The sequence below is a fragment of the Crotalus tigris genome, unplaced genomic scaffold (genome assembly GCF_016545835.1).
Source record: "Crotalus tigris isolate CLP2741 ecotype Arizona unplaced genomic scaffold, ASM1654583v1 scf7180000020588.15403103151:6194809, whole genome shotgun sequence".
In the NCBI taxonomy this organism is placed as follows: domain Eukaryota; kingdom Metazoa; phylum Chordata; class Lepidosauria; order Squamata; family Viperidae; genus Crotalus; species Crotalus tigris.
In genome coordinates this window covers 1-13,888 of record NW_024098092.1, presented here as the reverse complement: position 1 = coordinate 13,888, position 13,888 = coordinate 1, and the positions used below count along the sequence as shown (strand labels likewise).

The window sequence follows — 13,888 nt, the reverse complement described above, 5'->3', positions numbered from 1 at the left end:
GGGCACATTTGAACCTCACCCTGGGAGAAGAGATTTTCCAACTCTTCTCTGTCTCCCTGCAGGGGAAGAAAACCAGCCTGGATGGGTCTGCCCTGAAGAAGACAAGAAGAGCAAAGCTGCTTTCTGGTGTCCCATTTTGGTCTGTCATATCCCTGCCTTCTCCTCCAGGGCCCTCGACCTGCAGGTAAGGAGACACCAAACTGGTCCCACCCCAAGGGCCAACTTCTGACCATCTTTTCAAGGACTTCCATCTTCTTCTACTTCATTATAGGTAGTCCTCAACTTATAACTGATGGCTTAATGACCATTTGAAGTTACAGGAACCCCCCCCCAAGCTACTTATGAGCAAGTTCTAAAGTTACAGCTACTGCAGTGCCTCCTTGGTCATTCATCCTTACAACTGACCATAGGGACGCTTCAGTGCCCCCTCTACTTACCTTTCCTAATGACCATCAAGACTTGGAGACTGCAATAGTCAGGCTGCATTATGTTCATAGGTCAAAGACTGATTGTATAGCGACCCTTGCAATACTGGTAACTTGCTCAGAGTCGCTTTGCAGAGAGGTAGGCCACCTACATTTAATAAATAATCAATCCTGTGAAAGCCCTCAGAAAACCACCAGTGGATGGTGGTGATGGTGAGGGGCCACTATTATTATTTATTCAGATTTATTACAGCCACACAACTCCCAACACGTCACCATCGGTGTGTGTTTCAGCTGGCTGTGTGTACCTTGCTGGATGCTGGAAAAACAGGCCTGGTAAAGCAGGAAGAATCAGCCTGTGTCTCAAAGTGCTTTTTCCCAAGGCAGCTGGGCTGTTTTTCTCAAAGAAGAAGGAGGAGGGAAGGGAAGGAAGGAAGGAAGGAAGGAAGGAAGGAAGGAAGGAAGGAAGGAAGGAAGGAAGGAAGGAGAAAGAAAGATAAGATAAGATAAGATGATATAATAATAGTAGTAGTAAAGTTGGAAGGGACCTTGGAGGTCATCTAGTCCAACCCCTTGCTCAGGCAGGAAACCCTACACCATTTCAGACAAATGGCTGTCCAGTCTCTTCTTAAAGATTTCCGGTGTTGGAGCATTCACCACTTCTGGAGGCAGGTTGTTCCACTGGTTAATTGTTCTCAATGTCAGGAAGTTTCTCCTTACTTCTAGGTTGCTTCTCTCCTTGATTAGTTTCCACCCGTTGCTTCTTGTCCTGCCTTCAGGCGCTTTGGAATATGATAAGATAACCTTTATTGTCATTTTTATACTGTGGGCACAATGGCACACATCAAAAATGAAATTTAGTTCCCAGCTCTCAAAGTGAAACACATACATGACACACACCTAAACATACTATGAACAACAAAGAAAGAAAGAAAGAAAAAGAGAGAGAGAGAAAGAGAAAGAATTAAAGAAAGAAAGAAAGAAAGAAAGAAAGAAAGAAAGAAAGAAAGAAAGAAAAAGAAAGAAAGAAAGACGTCTAGTTGCCTTTTGGAAAAAGCACCTTTGAGACAGCCATGACCTAGATAACTTAGAATCTCCATAGACAGTCAACCTGTGTCTTTTGTAACAGACACATCTCTTGGGAAAGCCACAAAAAACCTCCCTACAGCCCTTTAGCAGAGGCCCACATAACTGGGCCTCTTCTGAAGAGGGTCTAAATATTATCCTTTAAAAAAAAAAAAATAGCCCAGTTTTTAAGCTGCTGATGGAACTTGTTCTCTTTAAGGCCCCCCAAAAGGCTGTTTTTGGCTAATTGAAGGATGGCCTCCAGGATGGCAGACACCCCTCCCCCTTATTTTCCTCCCCCCCCCCAGTAATTTAGCTGTTCTTCTCCTTGCCCTGCATCCATCCAGTTGCAGCTTTTGATGTTTTTGATAATCTACGGCAGTGGTTCTCAACCTTTTTAATGCCGCAACCCCCAACTGGTTGTAAGTCAAGGACTACTCAACCGGTCGTAAGTCGAGGACTACTCAACTGGTGCAGCACCGTTTGCAGAATGGGACTTTTGGCAGGCTCAGCAGGGCAGAGACAGCCTGGACAATTCCTATTGGCTTTTGAAAGCCAATAGAATTAGACTCTGTTCAAGAGAGTCTATTCTATTGGCTTTCAATAGCCAATAGAATAAAAGGGAGTAGCACAGCTAAGGAAAAGGGGGGAAAAATGGCGGACTGCATTGTTTGGCGACCCCCGTGAAATGGTCGTTCGACCCCAAATGGGGTCCCGACCCACAGGTTGAGAACCACTGATCTACAGCTTTAATCCCATCCTTTTCTCTCCCCCTCCTTCTAAGTGAGAAATATATTACGATCCATCTACAAAGCGTTTTGTCTGTGCCAGTGTCCTTCTCTGTCGGTCCCGGAGAACTTAAAAATCCCTTCCAGGTTTCCCTGGATCTTCAAAGCTGCCTCTCCTTTTTTCACCTCTGTTGAAGGAGGCATGGGTAGGGCTTAGTTTAGATTTTATTTTAGTTTTTGGGGAGAGGTTTTCGGCTCTATTCGTCCCTTCTTGATTTCGCTTTCCTAGGTTACTTTGAAGGCAGAAAGAGGGGGGAAAAATCAATGTGTTTTTGCAGAACTTCATGGAAGAGACTTAACTGCGTTTGCTGCTCCTAAAATTGAATTTGGGGAGGCTGGGTGTGAGATTCCCCAGACATGCCGAAGCTAAGTTGCAGAAGCACTTAGTTTTCTCCACCAAAGTTCCATCTTCTGACTAGTTCACCTTCTGGGCTAAATGCAATGCTAGTGTGATTTGGCCTAAGTACCCCAAACTATGTGATAGACAGGAGAGTTGATACAGTTGTTGTTATTTGTTTATTTATTTATTTTTAATTAGATTTGTTTGCTGCCCGTCTCGCTTTGAGGTGATTTACTTGCCTCTGGAGAGGAGACTCTGCTTATACCTCTGCAAAACCTCCAGAACTCTCAAATTGGGAAATGCTAGGCTGATGTGTGCAAATTCCTTTTTTTTTTTTTTAATTTAAAATCTGCCTTCAGTGAAGGATCTGGATTTTTTATTCCCTCTCTTTCTGAACCTTCCACTGAAAATCCTCAGAGAGAAGGAAGGAATGAGGGAAGGAAGGAAGGAAGGAAGGAAGGAAGGAAGGAAGGAAGGGAGAAAAGTGAGAAGGAAGGAAAGAAAGAAGGAAAGAAGGAGGAGGGGGGAGGGAGGGAGGGAAGGAAGGAAGGAAAGTGAGAAGGAAGGAAGGAGGGGGAGGGAGGGAAGGAAGGAAGGAAAGAAAAGTAGGAGGAAGGAAGGAGGGGAAGGAAGGAAGAAAAGTGAGAAGGAAGGAAGGAGGGAAGGAAAGAAGGAAGGAAGGAAGGAGGGAGGAGGGAGGGAAGGAAGGAAGGAAAGTGAGAAGGAAGGAAGGAGGGGGAGGGAGGGAAGGAAGGAAGGAAAGAAAAGTAGAAGGAAGGAAGAAAAGTGAGAAGGAAGGAAGGAGGGAAGGAAAGAAGGAAGGAAGGAGGGAGGAGGGAGGGAAGGAAGGAAGGAAAGTGAGAAGGAAGGAAGGAGGGGGAGGGAGGGAAGGAAGGAAGGAAAGAAAAGTAGAAGGAAGGAAGGAGGGAAGGAAAGAAGGAAGGAAGGAGGGAGGAGGGAGGGAAGGAAGGAAGGAAAGTGAGAAGGAAGGAAGGAGGGGGGAGGGAAGGAAGGAAGGGAGAAGGAAGGAAGGAAGGAAGGAAGGAAGGAAGGAAAGGAGGGAGGGAAGGAAGGAAGGAAGTAGAAAGAAGAAAGAAGGAACATCCCGAGGGAAGGAAGGAAGCAAACAAAGAAGGAAAGAAGAAGAAATATTGAGAGGAAAGAAGTAAAAAGAAAGAAAGAAGGAATATTGAGTTGAAGGAAGGACATTTTCAATTCCCAAGTGCAAGTTTTCACCCAGCATTCCTAACTGATTCCTTTTCTCCTGGCTTCTGTTTTTCTAGTGAGGTGGAAGAAAAACAGATTCAGCTGGGGAAAAAAAAGAGAAAGCAGGCACATAATTACCTTTAAAAAAAAATCAGACTTTTATGCCCTCCCATTCCCTTTCTTTGGAACATCTGCCGCTTTCCAGGCAGTTGTGCCCCACTTCGTTTCCAGAGGCTAATTTTAGCCGTCTATTCTTCCTTCCCCACTCAGCCCCTTCTCCCGGGGCTCTGCCTTCCTTAATTGAGTGTTTCCATTGATCGATTCTGTTGTTCCCCAGATGTATTTTTAGCCATTGTTCTTTAACAATTCCTTGCCTTTGTTTTTTCAGAGACGGGCGGTAAAGATATCATTTTGGAAAGTTGGGTTTGACATCCCTTGTTTTCGAAAAGTTGTAAATGCTTCCCGTCCAATAACTCTCCGGTCTGTTTCTCTCTCTCTTTTTTTTTTTTCTCTCCCTCTCTCTCTCTATCTCTCTCTTTTTCTCTCCCCTTCGGAACGGATTCAGCTGGGGGCGGCTGTGCACAGCCCGGTCCAGTCTCCCTTGCTGGGATTTTCCGCCATCAGCACTTCTCTGCCACAGGGGTATCTTTGGGTGAGTTTGTGCAAAAGACAACATCTATCCAGGCCTCTGCATCGGCTTTCATCTCCTTTGCAAGGAGAAGACATCCGAAAGGGAAATCTGAATGACTTGAGCAGGGCTCTTCCAACGTGGCCCTTTGATGACTTGTGGACTTCAACTCCCAGAATGCCTCAGCCAGCGTGGAGGAACTAAGGCCCCTTCATGACTTGTGGAGTTCAACTCCCAGAATGCCTGGCTGACGAATTCTGGGAGTTGAAGTCCACGAGTCATCAAAGGGCCGAGTTTAAAGACCCCTGAGCTAGAACATAAAGAGGTGGAAGGGACACCTTGGAGATCATCTAGCCCAGCTCCCTGCTCAAGCAGGAGAGTCTATACCAGGGGTCTTCAAACTTGGCCCTTTGATGACTTGTGGACTTCAACTCCCAGAATTCCTCAACCAGCGTGCATTTTATGTGACTTTATGATTCACATAACAACTTTGTGATTCGCTTAACAACCATGTAATTCACTTAATGACATGATTTGCACAACATGATTCACTTAACAACCATGTGATTCACTTAATGACTATGATTTGCATAACAACCTTGTGATTCACTTAACAACCATGTGATTCACATAACAACCTCATGGTTCACTTAAAAACCGTGTGAATCACTTAGTGACCTTATGGTTCACATAACAACCTCGTGATTTATATAACAGCCATGTGACCCGCTTAACAACCTTGCCTTTTACTTAACACCTTATGACTCATTTAACGACCTTACAATTCACTTGACAGTCCTGGTCAACAAGGTGATAACAGTGTAGTCCTGTTTGAAAGGCAGTGCCCGCTCTTTCTGGCTCTTCTAGGTTGGAGGAGGTCAGGAGGGGGCTGGGGGCCACGTGGAGATATTTTCCCTGAACCGGTCGGTGCCTCGCACGGTCAGGTCCTTCCAGGTGGCCTCCCGGGTCCTCTGCCTGGAATACATCCCCGAAAGGGTCGAAGAGGAACGAGCGGAGGAGACTCAAACCCCGGCTGACCAGCCATTCCCACCTCAGCCCGCCCTCTGCCTCGGCCTGCAAGACGGCAGGTGAGATAGAGTGGGGGGTCCCGGAAATAATTGAGGGTGGGAGAATCGGGAAACCCCTAGTGCAGTGGTTCTCAACCTGTGTGTCGGGATCCCATTTGGGGTCGAACGACTATTTCATGGGGGTCGCCAAACAAGGCTGTCTGCCATTTTTTCCCCCTTTTCTTTGGCCACGCCCCTGGCACCCGGTGATGTATAAGTGGTTGGGGGTTACCACAACATGGGCAGCTGTATTATGGGGTCGTGGCATTAGAAGGTTGAGAACCACTGCCCTAGTGTCTGTGCGGGTCTCCCCATTGTGACATTGTCTGTTTAGCCTTCTTTTGGGGGTCGGTCCCTTTGAATGCCAGGGCTGGACTCCCCTACAGATGACTCATGCTGCTGACCTTTGATTGACGATCAAAGGATTTCAAACTCTCCTCTCCCTCCACCCAACCCCTGGAACGGGGAGGGAGAAGCACTCTGCACGTGTTCAGAGGAGTGGTCCTGAGTGCTGGCCAAGTAAACATCTTAATTCCAATGAAAGGGATGGAGCTACCCCAGCAGTTCCCTTGTCAGCCAGTGGGGGGTGCCCTTTCAGTGCTAGTAAACGGTCCTCTGGCTCATGATGCCATTTTTAAGGGGAGTGTCGCTTTGTCCCTTCTGCAGCATCCTGGCCTATGGCAGCCTGGACACAGGGGCCCAGTGTTTGCTGACCAGCCGGACCCCTGGAGCCCATCCGGTCCTCTGCCTGAAGCACAACGCCGACTACCTCTTTGCCGGCCTGCAGAATGGGACGGTGGCGGTGTACGCCAGGATCCATGGTGAGTGAGGCTAAGCGTCACTTCGTGTGCCGGCACCTTTTCTGCCCTCCCTTCTAGGTGCATTTTCAGCATTTCCTCCAAAGTCCTTTTTCCAACCCTTGAAAGATTCACCTGCGCGGCGATTGCTCCAAAATTCGGAATCCACCTGTTCAACCAGTGGCTTATTGGGAGATGAGTTTAAAAACAAACAGACTTGGAGTTTAAGTTTTCTTGTAGTCTATCAGCCAAAGAATTATCCATAATGGGCTGGCAGCGATCCTCTCTGGGAGACTAGAGATGCGAAAATAAGTGGAAAATAAGGTCCGGCATAAATTAGAACAGTCACTAAGCAAAGTGAGCTGCATTTCTATAAGTCTGTCTGAGAAGCAGTGGAGAACTTTGGACTTAATACAACCCACCATGTTGACACCTCTAAGTCTGTTTTAGAAATACTGCCCCCCCCCAAAACACACACGTGTTTCCCTGAAAATAACACCAGGTCTTATTTTATTTTGTTGCCTCCAAAAGAGGCACCAGACCTTACTTTTGGGGGTGGTGATGTCTTTTTTAAACTCACCTCCTTGCACCGACAGCCCCACCCAACCGGTCCATTTCTTCTGGGGCCGAAGTTCTGCAGCTGCATTCGGGTCTGCATTTCACAGTCAGGCCTTTCCGGAAGGCCTCGGCAGCTGAGTATCAAGCTATGGATTCAATCCATAGCTCGGTTCTTGGCTGCAATGGCCTTTCCAGAAATGCAGGCCTGGCTGCAGAAGATGCCGCAGAAGAAGTGAGCCGGCGAGGAGGGGCCTGGCTGCAAGATGAGAGGGTGCGGGGCACATGGGGCAGATCCACCCCCCCACCCTCACCCTAGCTTGATTTTTAAGTTTGTGCCACCCCCCAAAACTAGGGCTTATTTTTGGGGTAGGTCTTATTTTTATGGAAATAGGGTGCTACAATAAGTCCTTGAATTGGAACAGTTCATTTAGTGACCGAAGTTACAAGGGCACAAAAAAAAGCGACGTCTGACCGTTTTTCACCCTTACGACCCCAGGATCATGTGATCAACACTCAGACACTTGCTGACTGACTCGTACTTATGACGGTCGCAGTGTCCCGAGGACACCTGATCCCCTTTTACAACCTACTGACAAAAGCAGAGTGTAAGGACCCAGCCCACTTTGCATCTTAAGAAGACAGAACTCTTGGAATATTTCTTCCAACAGGTATCTTTATTAAGAGAAAATGGTTGCAGGCGTTCTAGACAGGACTTGGGGGCCACGCCCTACGGTTCAAGGTTTTAAGGGGTTCCCAGCAACACCACCCCACCCCACCATCCTTCCAGTGACAATCCCAGGCGTTACATTTCCACCCCCTTTTTCCTCACTGCCAGAGGAAGGGAGACTTCAGAGGGGAGTAGATGAAAGCTGATGGCCCCATTGTTATGGTTAGTCCTTTTGGTGGTACCCACATTCAGTCCCTTTTGAAGTTGTACTGAAGGAAGTGAGGGCCATAAAACCCCTTTGTTCATCTCCTTCCCTTCATCGTATGACAAAATCCAGAGAGGGCAGAAATGGGGTTTTCCATAGTCGATAACTAGAGATGAAATATAATTGGATTCTGACACAGAGTCAACGGGAGAAAACAGATTTACTTAACATCCGTCTTACTAACTTAGCAACTGTGGTGATCCGCTTAACAATGGTGGCGAGAAAGGTCGTAAAATGGGGCGAACGTCCCTTAACCAGTGTCTCGCTTAGCAACAGAAACTTTGGGCTCCACGGTGGTCGTAAGTCAAGGAATACCTGTCCTAAATTTATTTGTGGGTCTATTACTACCTTGCGAACTGGTCAAGAGGCATCTGAAGAGACCCTCAAGAATCAAGTTTCTGTGTTTGTCTGACACACACACACACAAACACATACAACCCCCCCCCCCGAGGTTCTCTCCAGGGAAGGGTTCTGTCCCACTTTGTTTCCAGGTGCTTTTAATTAATTTAAAATCTATTTTAATTTCCTGCTTGTTGTAGCTGGGGAAGGCGGAGGGAAGGGGGGGGGGCGCTGCGTCCCTGCAGACACCCAAAATACTTAGCGTTAATTGGCTTTCCTAACGCGACGCCTGGAATTTGGGTCCCGAGACAAAAACCTGGGTTTGAAAGCTCCGTAATTTCTTTATTGATCGGCTGTCAGTTTTCCCCAGCCCTGGGGAGGCTGGCTGTTTTACTCCCGTTGAAGCCTGTCAGCTGGGTTTAATTCTCCTCCTTTGTCAGCTTCGGCTGGATTTTAAAAAAAATAAATAAATAAAGGCCAAACAAGACTCACCTTTGCGTTCAGCTGGCGGCTCCAATCTGCCCAGACAGGCTGGAGTTGGTAGGTCTGTGCCAGCCTGACTTGCGCCCGTGTCGTGCGCGTCTGGCGAGGCGGCCTTTTGGTTCGTGCGAAATATTTATTGTTGTTTATCTCTGCTTTCTCTTCGAACTTTCCTTTCTGCGCCCCTTGAAATGTGGGGGTGATCAGGGCAGGCTGACTCACGGATGCAAAATGCCCAGGGTTTTTCTCTCCCCCTCCTCCTCTCTGCAAACCCCACTCCCTTCTACTCTGATGAGGTTACCTAGTTGGGTCATGAAATGTCTGCAAGAAAACCCAAGTTCAGATAACACCAAGGACTTCACAGTCCTCCTCTTTCTCCTCCTCCTCTTTCTCCTCCTCTTTCTCCTCCTCCTCTTCTTCCTCCTCCTCTTCTTCCTCCTCCTCCTCCTCCTCCTCCTCTTCCACTTTGCAATCCCCTCCTTTATAGCACTGATGATGTTATCTAGTTGGGTAATGAAATGTCTGCAAGAAAACGACCAAGTTCAGATAACACCAAGGACTTCACAGTCCTCCTCTTTCTTCTTCTTCTCCTCCTTCTCCTCCTTCTCCTCCTCCTCCTCCTCTTCCATTCTGCAATCCCCTCCTTTATAGCATTGATGATGTTACCTAGTTGGGTAATGAAACGTCTGCAAGAAAAATACCAAGTTTAGAGACCACCAAAGACCCCACAATCTTCCTCCTCCTCCCTGCAACCCCCCCTCCACTTATAGCACTGATGACTTTACCTAGTTGTGTAATGAAACGTCTGCAAGAAAACGACCAAGTTTAGAAAACACCAAAGACCCCACAGTCACCCTTCTCTCTTCTCTTCCTCCTCCTCCTCCTCGCTGTTGTTTGAATCCAAGTATCAGCTCAACTTTTCCTTTTAAGGCCCACTTTGGGGTGTCTTCCTCTTAGAGCTGATATCTCCCCCAAATCTCAGCTTGCTTGCCATCCATCAGCCACCTCAGATGGTCTTGATCCGACTTCTCCATGTCGCCCAGAGAAGACATTCGCGTTAGCATCCGATCCCAAATCCTGCACGTCCCCTCCAAGGTTATTTTTTCCAATTTGCTGCGAAGTGGCCGCAAGCAGAGTGGAAAAAAACACAAAGACCCATCTCTTATTCTGCTATTTCTTGCTTGATCCGTACTCCTGGTCCCCAAAAAATGTGGTTTTCCTTTGCACTGAGTGCGGTTTCCACTCTTAATCAGGTGTGGCTTAATCCTCCCTTTCTCTCTTTTCCGTCGCTTCCCCAATTCTGCGCCGCCGTTTCTTCCAGAGCGATTCCTCTCCACGTCCCATTAAACTCCCACCATCTGTGGCTTGTGCTGCCCTCTGTTCCGGGGTTATAAACGCCTGTTTACGCTGCTGCTCTTCCGAGCTGCATTTGCCAAGACGTTGCTTCTTATTAATTAGCTTTTGATAAGCCATTTATGTTTTTTAATTAAAGCGTGTGCTGGGGCAAAGAGGAAGAGGGCTGTATCTCTTAGGCAGTTTCATCTGCCACTCAGATCTTCCCAGGGCACGGGGGGGGGAAAGGGGGGCAGAAGCATCGCCAACACAGGAACCTGTTGCACTAGCTTATTTATTTATTGCTAGTTGGGAAAAAAAAGGGGTGCATTTCTCTACACCTTGAACACAAACAGGGCAACCTGGGGTGGCTGTTGTATTTGACTGAAGAATCACACAGGGATCCTGGAACTAAAATAGACCCTCTTAGTGGTATAAACTCTTGTTCTGTTTGAGATGCCGAAAAAGCCAACACAGTGGGATAGAATCAAGATCACGTGAAGAATTAATACCACTTTACAACGCCTTGGATAAGGCCACACTTGGAATACTGCATCCAGTTTTGGTCACCACGATGTAAAAAAGATGTTGAGACTATGGAAAGAGTGCAGAGAAGAGCAACAAGGATGATTAGGGGACTGGAGGCTAAAATAGATAAAGAACGGTTGCTGGAATTGGGCATGTCTAGTTTAACGAAGAGAAGGACGAGGGGGGACATGATAGCAGTGTTCCAATCTCTCAGGGGCTGCCCCAAAGAAGAGGGAGTCAAGCTATTCTCCAAAGCGCCTGAAGGCAGGACGAGAAGCAACGGATGGAAACTAACTGAAGAGAGAAGCAACCTAGAACTAAGGAGAAACTTCCTGACAGTGAAAACAATTATTTAGTGGAACAGCTTGCAGCAGAAACAGTGAATGCTCCAACACTGGAATAGGGTTTCCTGCCTGAGCAGGGGGTTGGACTAGATGACCTCCAAGGTCCCTTCCAACTTAATAATAATAATAATAATAATAATAATAATAATAATAATAATAATATCTGAGGAAATATAGATAGTCCTCCATTGGGACCAGAAAATTCCAAGTGATCATTAAGGGAGGCTCCCGATTTTACAACCTTTTTTTCACAGTCATTAAGCGAGACATCACTGCAGTCACCATCCGCAATCTCAGTTTACCTCCTTGACTTTACTGCTCAGAAACTGGAGATCACAAAGTGCGATGGGGCGTGCAACCGGTCGTAAACGTGAGCAGTTTTTAGCTCTCCAGATTGTGATCATGTCACTGCGGGGGTTGTAAGTATGAGAACTGGTCCAAAGCCGTTAAATGGATGGTGATAAGTCAAGGACTATCTGTCTGCATCTTGCAAAATATGGGACTGAATAAAACGGAAAAGTCATTCTAGAACAGTGGTTCTCAACTTTTTTACTGCCACGACCCCCAACCGGCCGTAAGTCGAGGACTACTCAACCGGTCGTAAGTCGAGGACTACTCAACTGGTGCAGCACCGTTTGCAGACTGGGGCTTTTGGCGGGCTCAGCAGGGCAGAGACAGCCTGGACAATTCCTATGGGCTTTTGAAAGCCAATAGAATTAGACTCTATTCAAGAGAGTCTCTTCTATTGGCTTTCAAAAGCTAAGGAAAAGGGGGAAAAATGGCGGACTGCGTTGTTTGGCAACCCCCGTGAAATGGTCATTCGACCCCAAATGGGGTCCCGACCCACAGGTTGAGAACCACTGCTCTAGAAAGTCTACTTTGTGCTGCCTTTTACCCACAAGATCGCACGTCGGTGTCCTTTGTGCGGCTGAATTGTCTGCGCGCATTTGGGCAGCAGAATGGCTGAGCTGATTATATCCAGGGGTGACGTCAAAACGGTTGTCTAGGAGTGATGTGACACACGATAAGTCTGTGTTTGACAATAGCCGCGGATGTGTTTCAAGAAATGCCACCGAAATACCATTAAGAACCCCCTGGAGAAGCGTTTGTGGCATGGAAACCTGCAGCCCTGGCAGAGACAGGGCAAAGGATTGCGATATTTTATTTTGAACTCCAGAATCGGGAGACGTCTAGTAAGCCCCTTGCCGGTGTTTCGGTAAAGGTTTGCCTTGCACTTCTTCCACGTGTTAAATCAATAAAGGCCCTGCAGAAAAGGAGGTTTTAGGAACGGCGGTGGAGAAAGCATCGGAGAAATTTAATTTAGTGGTCCAAGGGGTTTTGCTCCTCAGATCAATTAAGGACGGTGCTAGTTGCAAAGATTCACTGCTCTTAAGAAATGTCTCGAAGAGAATAAACGAGGAATTTTAAGCAGGGTGGGCTGGTGGTCCAGTAAAGTAAAAAAAACAAAAAAATAGAATGGAATGGAATGGAATGGAATGGAATAGAATAGAATAGAATAGAATAGAATAGAATAGAATAGAATAGAATAGAATAGAGAGAGATGGAATGGAATAGAATAGAATGGAATAAAGAGAGATTAGAATGGAATAGAATAGAATAGAGAGAGATGGAATAGAATAGAATAGAATAGAATAGAATAGAATAGAATAGACTAGAATAGAGAAAGATTGGATTGGAATGGAATGGAATTGAATAGAGAAGAGAATAAACAGGAGGAATTTTAAACAGAGTAGGCTGGCGGTCCAGTAAAGTAAAAAAACAAAAAAATAGACTAGACTAGACATAGGATAGGATAGGATAGGATAGAATAGAATAGAATAGAATAGAATAGAATAGAATAGAATAGAATAGAATAGAATAGAATAGAAATTGGAATGGAATTGAATAGAGAAGAGAATAAACAGGAGGAATTTTAAACAGAATAGGCTGGCGGTCCAGTAAAGTAAAAAAACAAAAAAATAGACTAGACTAGACATAGGATAGGATAAGATAGGATAGGATAGGATAGAATAGAATAGAATAGAATAGAATAGAATAGAATAGAATAGAAATTGGAATGGAATTGAATAGAGAAGAGAAGAGAAGAGAAGAGAATAAACAGGAGGAATTTTAAACAGAGCGGGCTGGTGGTCCAGTAAAGTAAAAAAACAAAAAACAAAAAAATCTGCAGTGCTGAGGATGTTTTGGTGCCAAAGTGAGAAAACAAAACTTCAAGACTGGAGGAAGCAGTCTTCTGAGTTCTGGAACCAGGTGGGCAGGCTTCAGAGAAAGCTTTGGGTTTTCCGTGAAAATTAGCTTGCGTTGAAAGTGAGTTTGAGGTCACCAAAATCATTGGACTTTGTAGACGTTGAAAAGGCGTCCTTCCAATTCTTCTGTTTTGGCCTTCCCCAAAAGCTTTTCTCCTCCGTCTTATCCACTTTTCTCTTCCTTGTGCCAGGAGGACTGTGGGATGCCGAAGCTGAACCCACCTGCCTGGCGGTGGGGCTGGCCCCAGTGCGGACGCTGCTCACCTTGGATGACGCCGTGTGGGCCAGCTGTGGCAATCAAGTCACCGTCTTTGATGCCCTCAGCCTGAAGGCTCAGGTGGGTGTCTCTCCAGGTGTGTTTCGATTTAGTTCGGAAACAGCAGTTCCACTGATTAATTGTTCTCGCCATTAGGAGGAATTTCCTGATGGTGGAGAATAATCAGCCAGTGGAACGACTTGCCTCCAGAGGTTGGGGTGGGTGCTCCGTCACTGGAGCTTTTTAAGAAGAGACTGGAAAGGCGTTTGCCCAGAATGGTAGAGTCTCCTGCTTGAACAAGAGGTTGGACTAGAAGACCTTCAATGTCCCTTCCAACTTTGTTTTTCTGTAATTCTAGATCAGTGGTTCTCAACCTTTTTAATGCCGCGACCCCCAACTGGTCGTAAGTCGAGGACTACTCAACCGGTCGTAAGTCGAGGACTACTCAACTGGTGCAGCACCGTTTGCAGAATGGAACTTTTGGCGGGCTCAGCAGGGCAGAGACAGCCTGGGCAATTCCTATTGGCTTTTGAAAG

The 13,888-nt window shown here is 46.4% G+C and overlaps 1 protein-coding gene across 1 annotated transcript in view; it reads left to right on the top strand.

The window, feature by feature from the left end:
- ARHGEF10L (Rho guanine nucleotide exchange factor 10 like) overlaps window positions 1-13,494 on the top strand; it is a gene marked incomplete at its 3' end in the record, with an annotated part of 57,954 nt that extends 44,460 nt beyond the window's left edge. Inside the window, exons 25-29 of the mRNA XM_039367397.1 lie at window positions 63-184; window positions 4,390-4,476; window positions 5,320-5,540; window positions 6,186-6,340; window positions 13,288-13,494. Of these exons, the coding sequence (XP_039223331.1) occupies window positions 63-184; window positions 4,390-4,476; window positions 5,320-5,540; window positions 6,186-6,340; window positions 13,288-13,494 (792 nt within the window). The remainder of the gene's footprint in view (window positions 1-62; window positions 185-4,389; window positions 4,477-5,319; window positions 5,541-6,185; window positions 6,341-13,287) is intronic.
- Window positions 13,495-13,888: the final 394 nt, after the last annotated feature.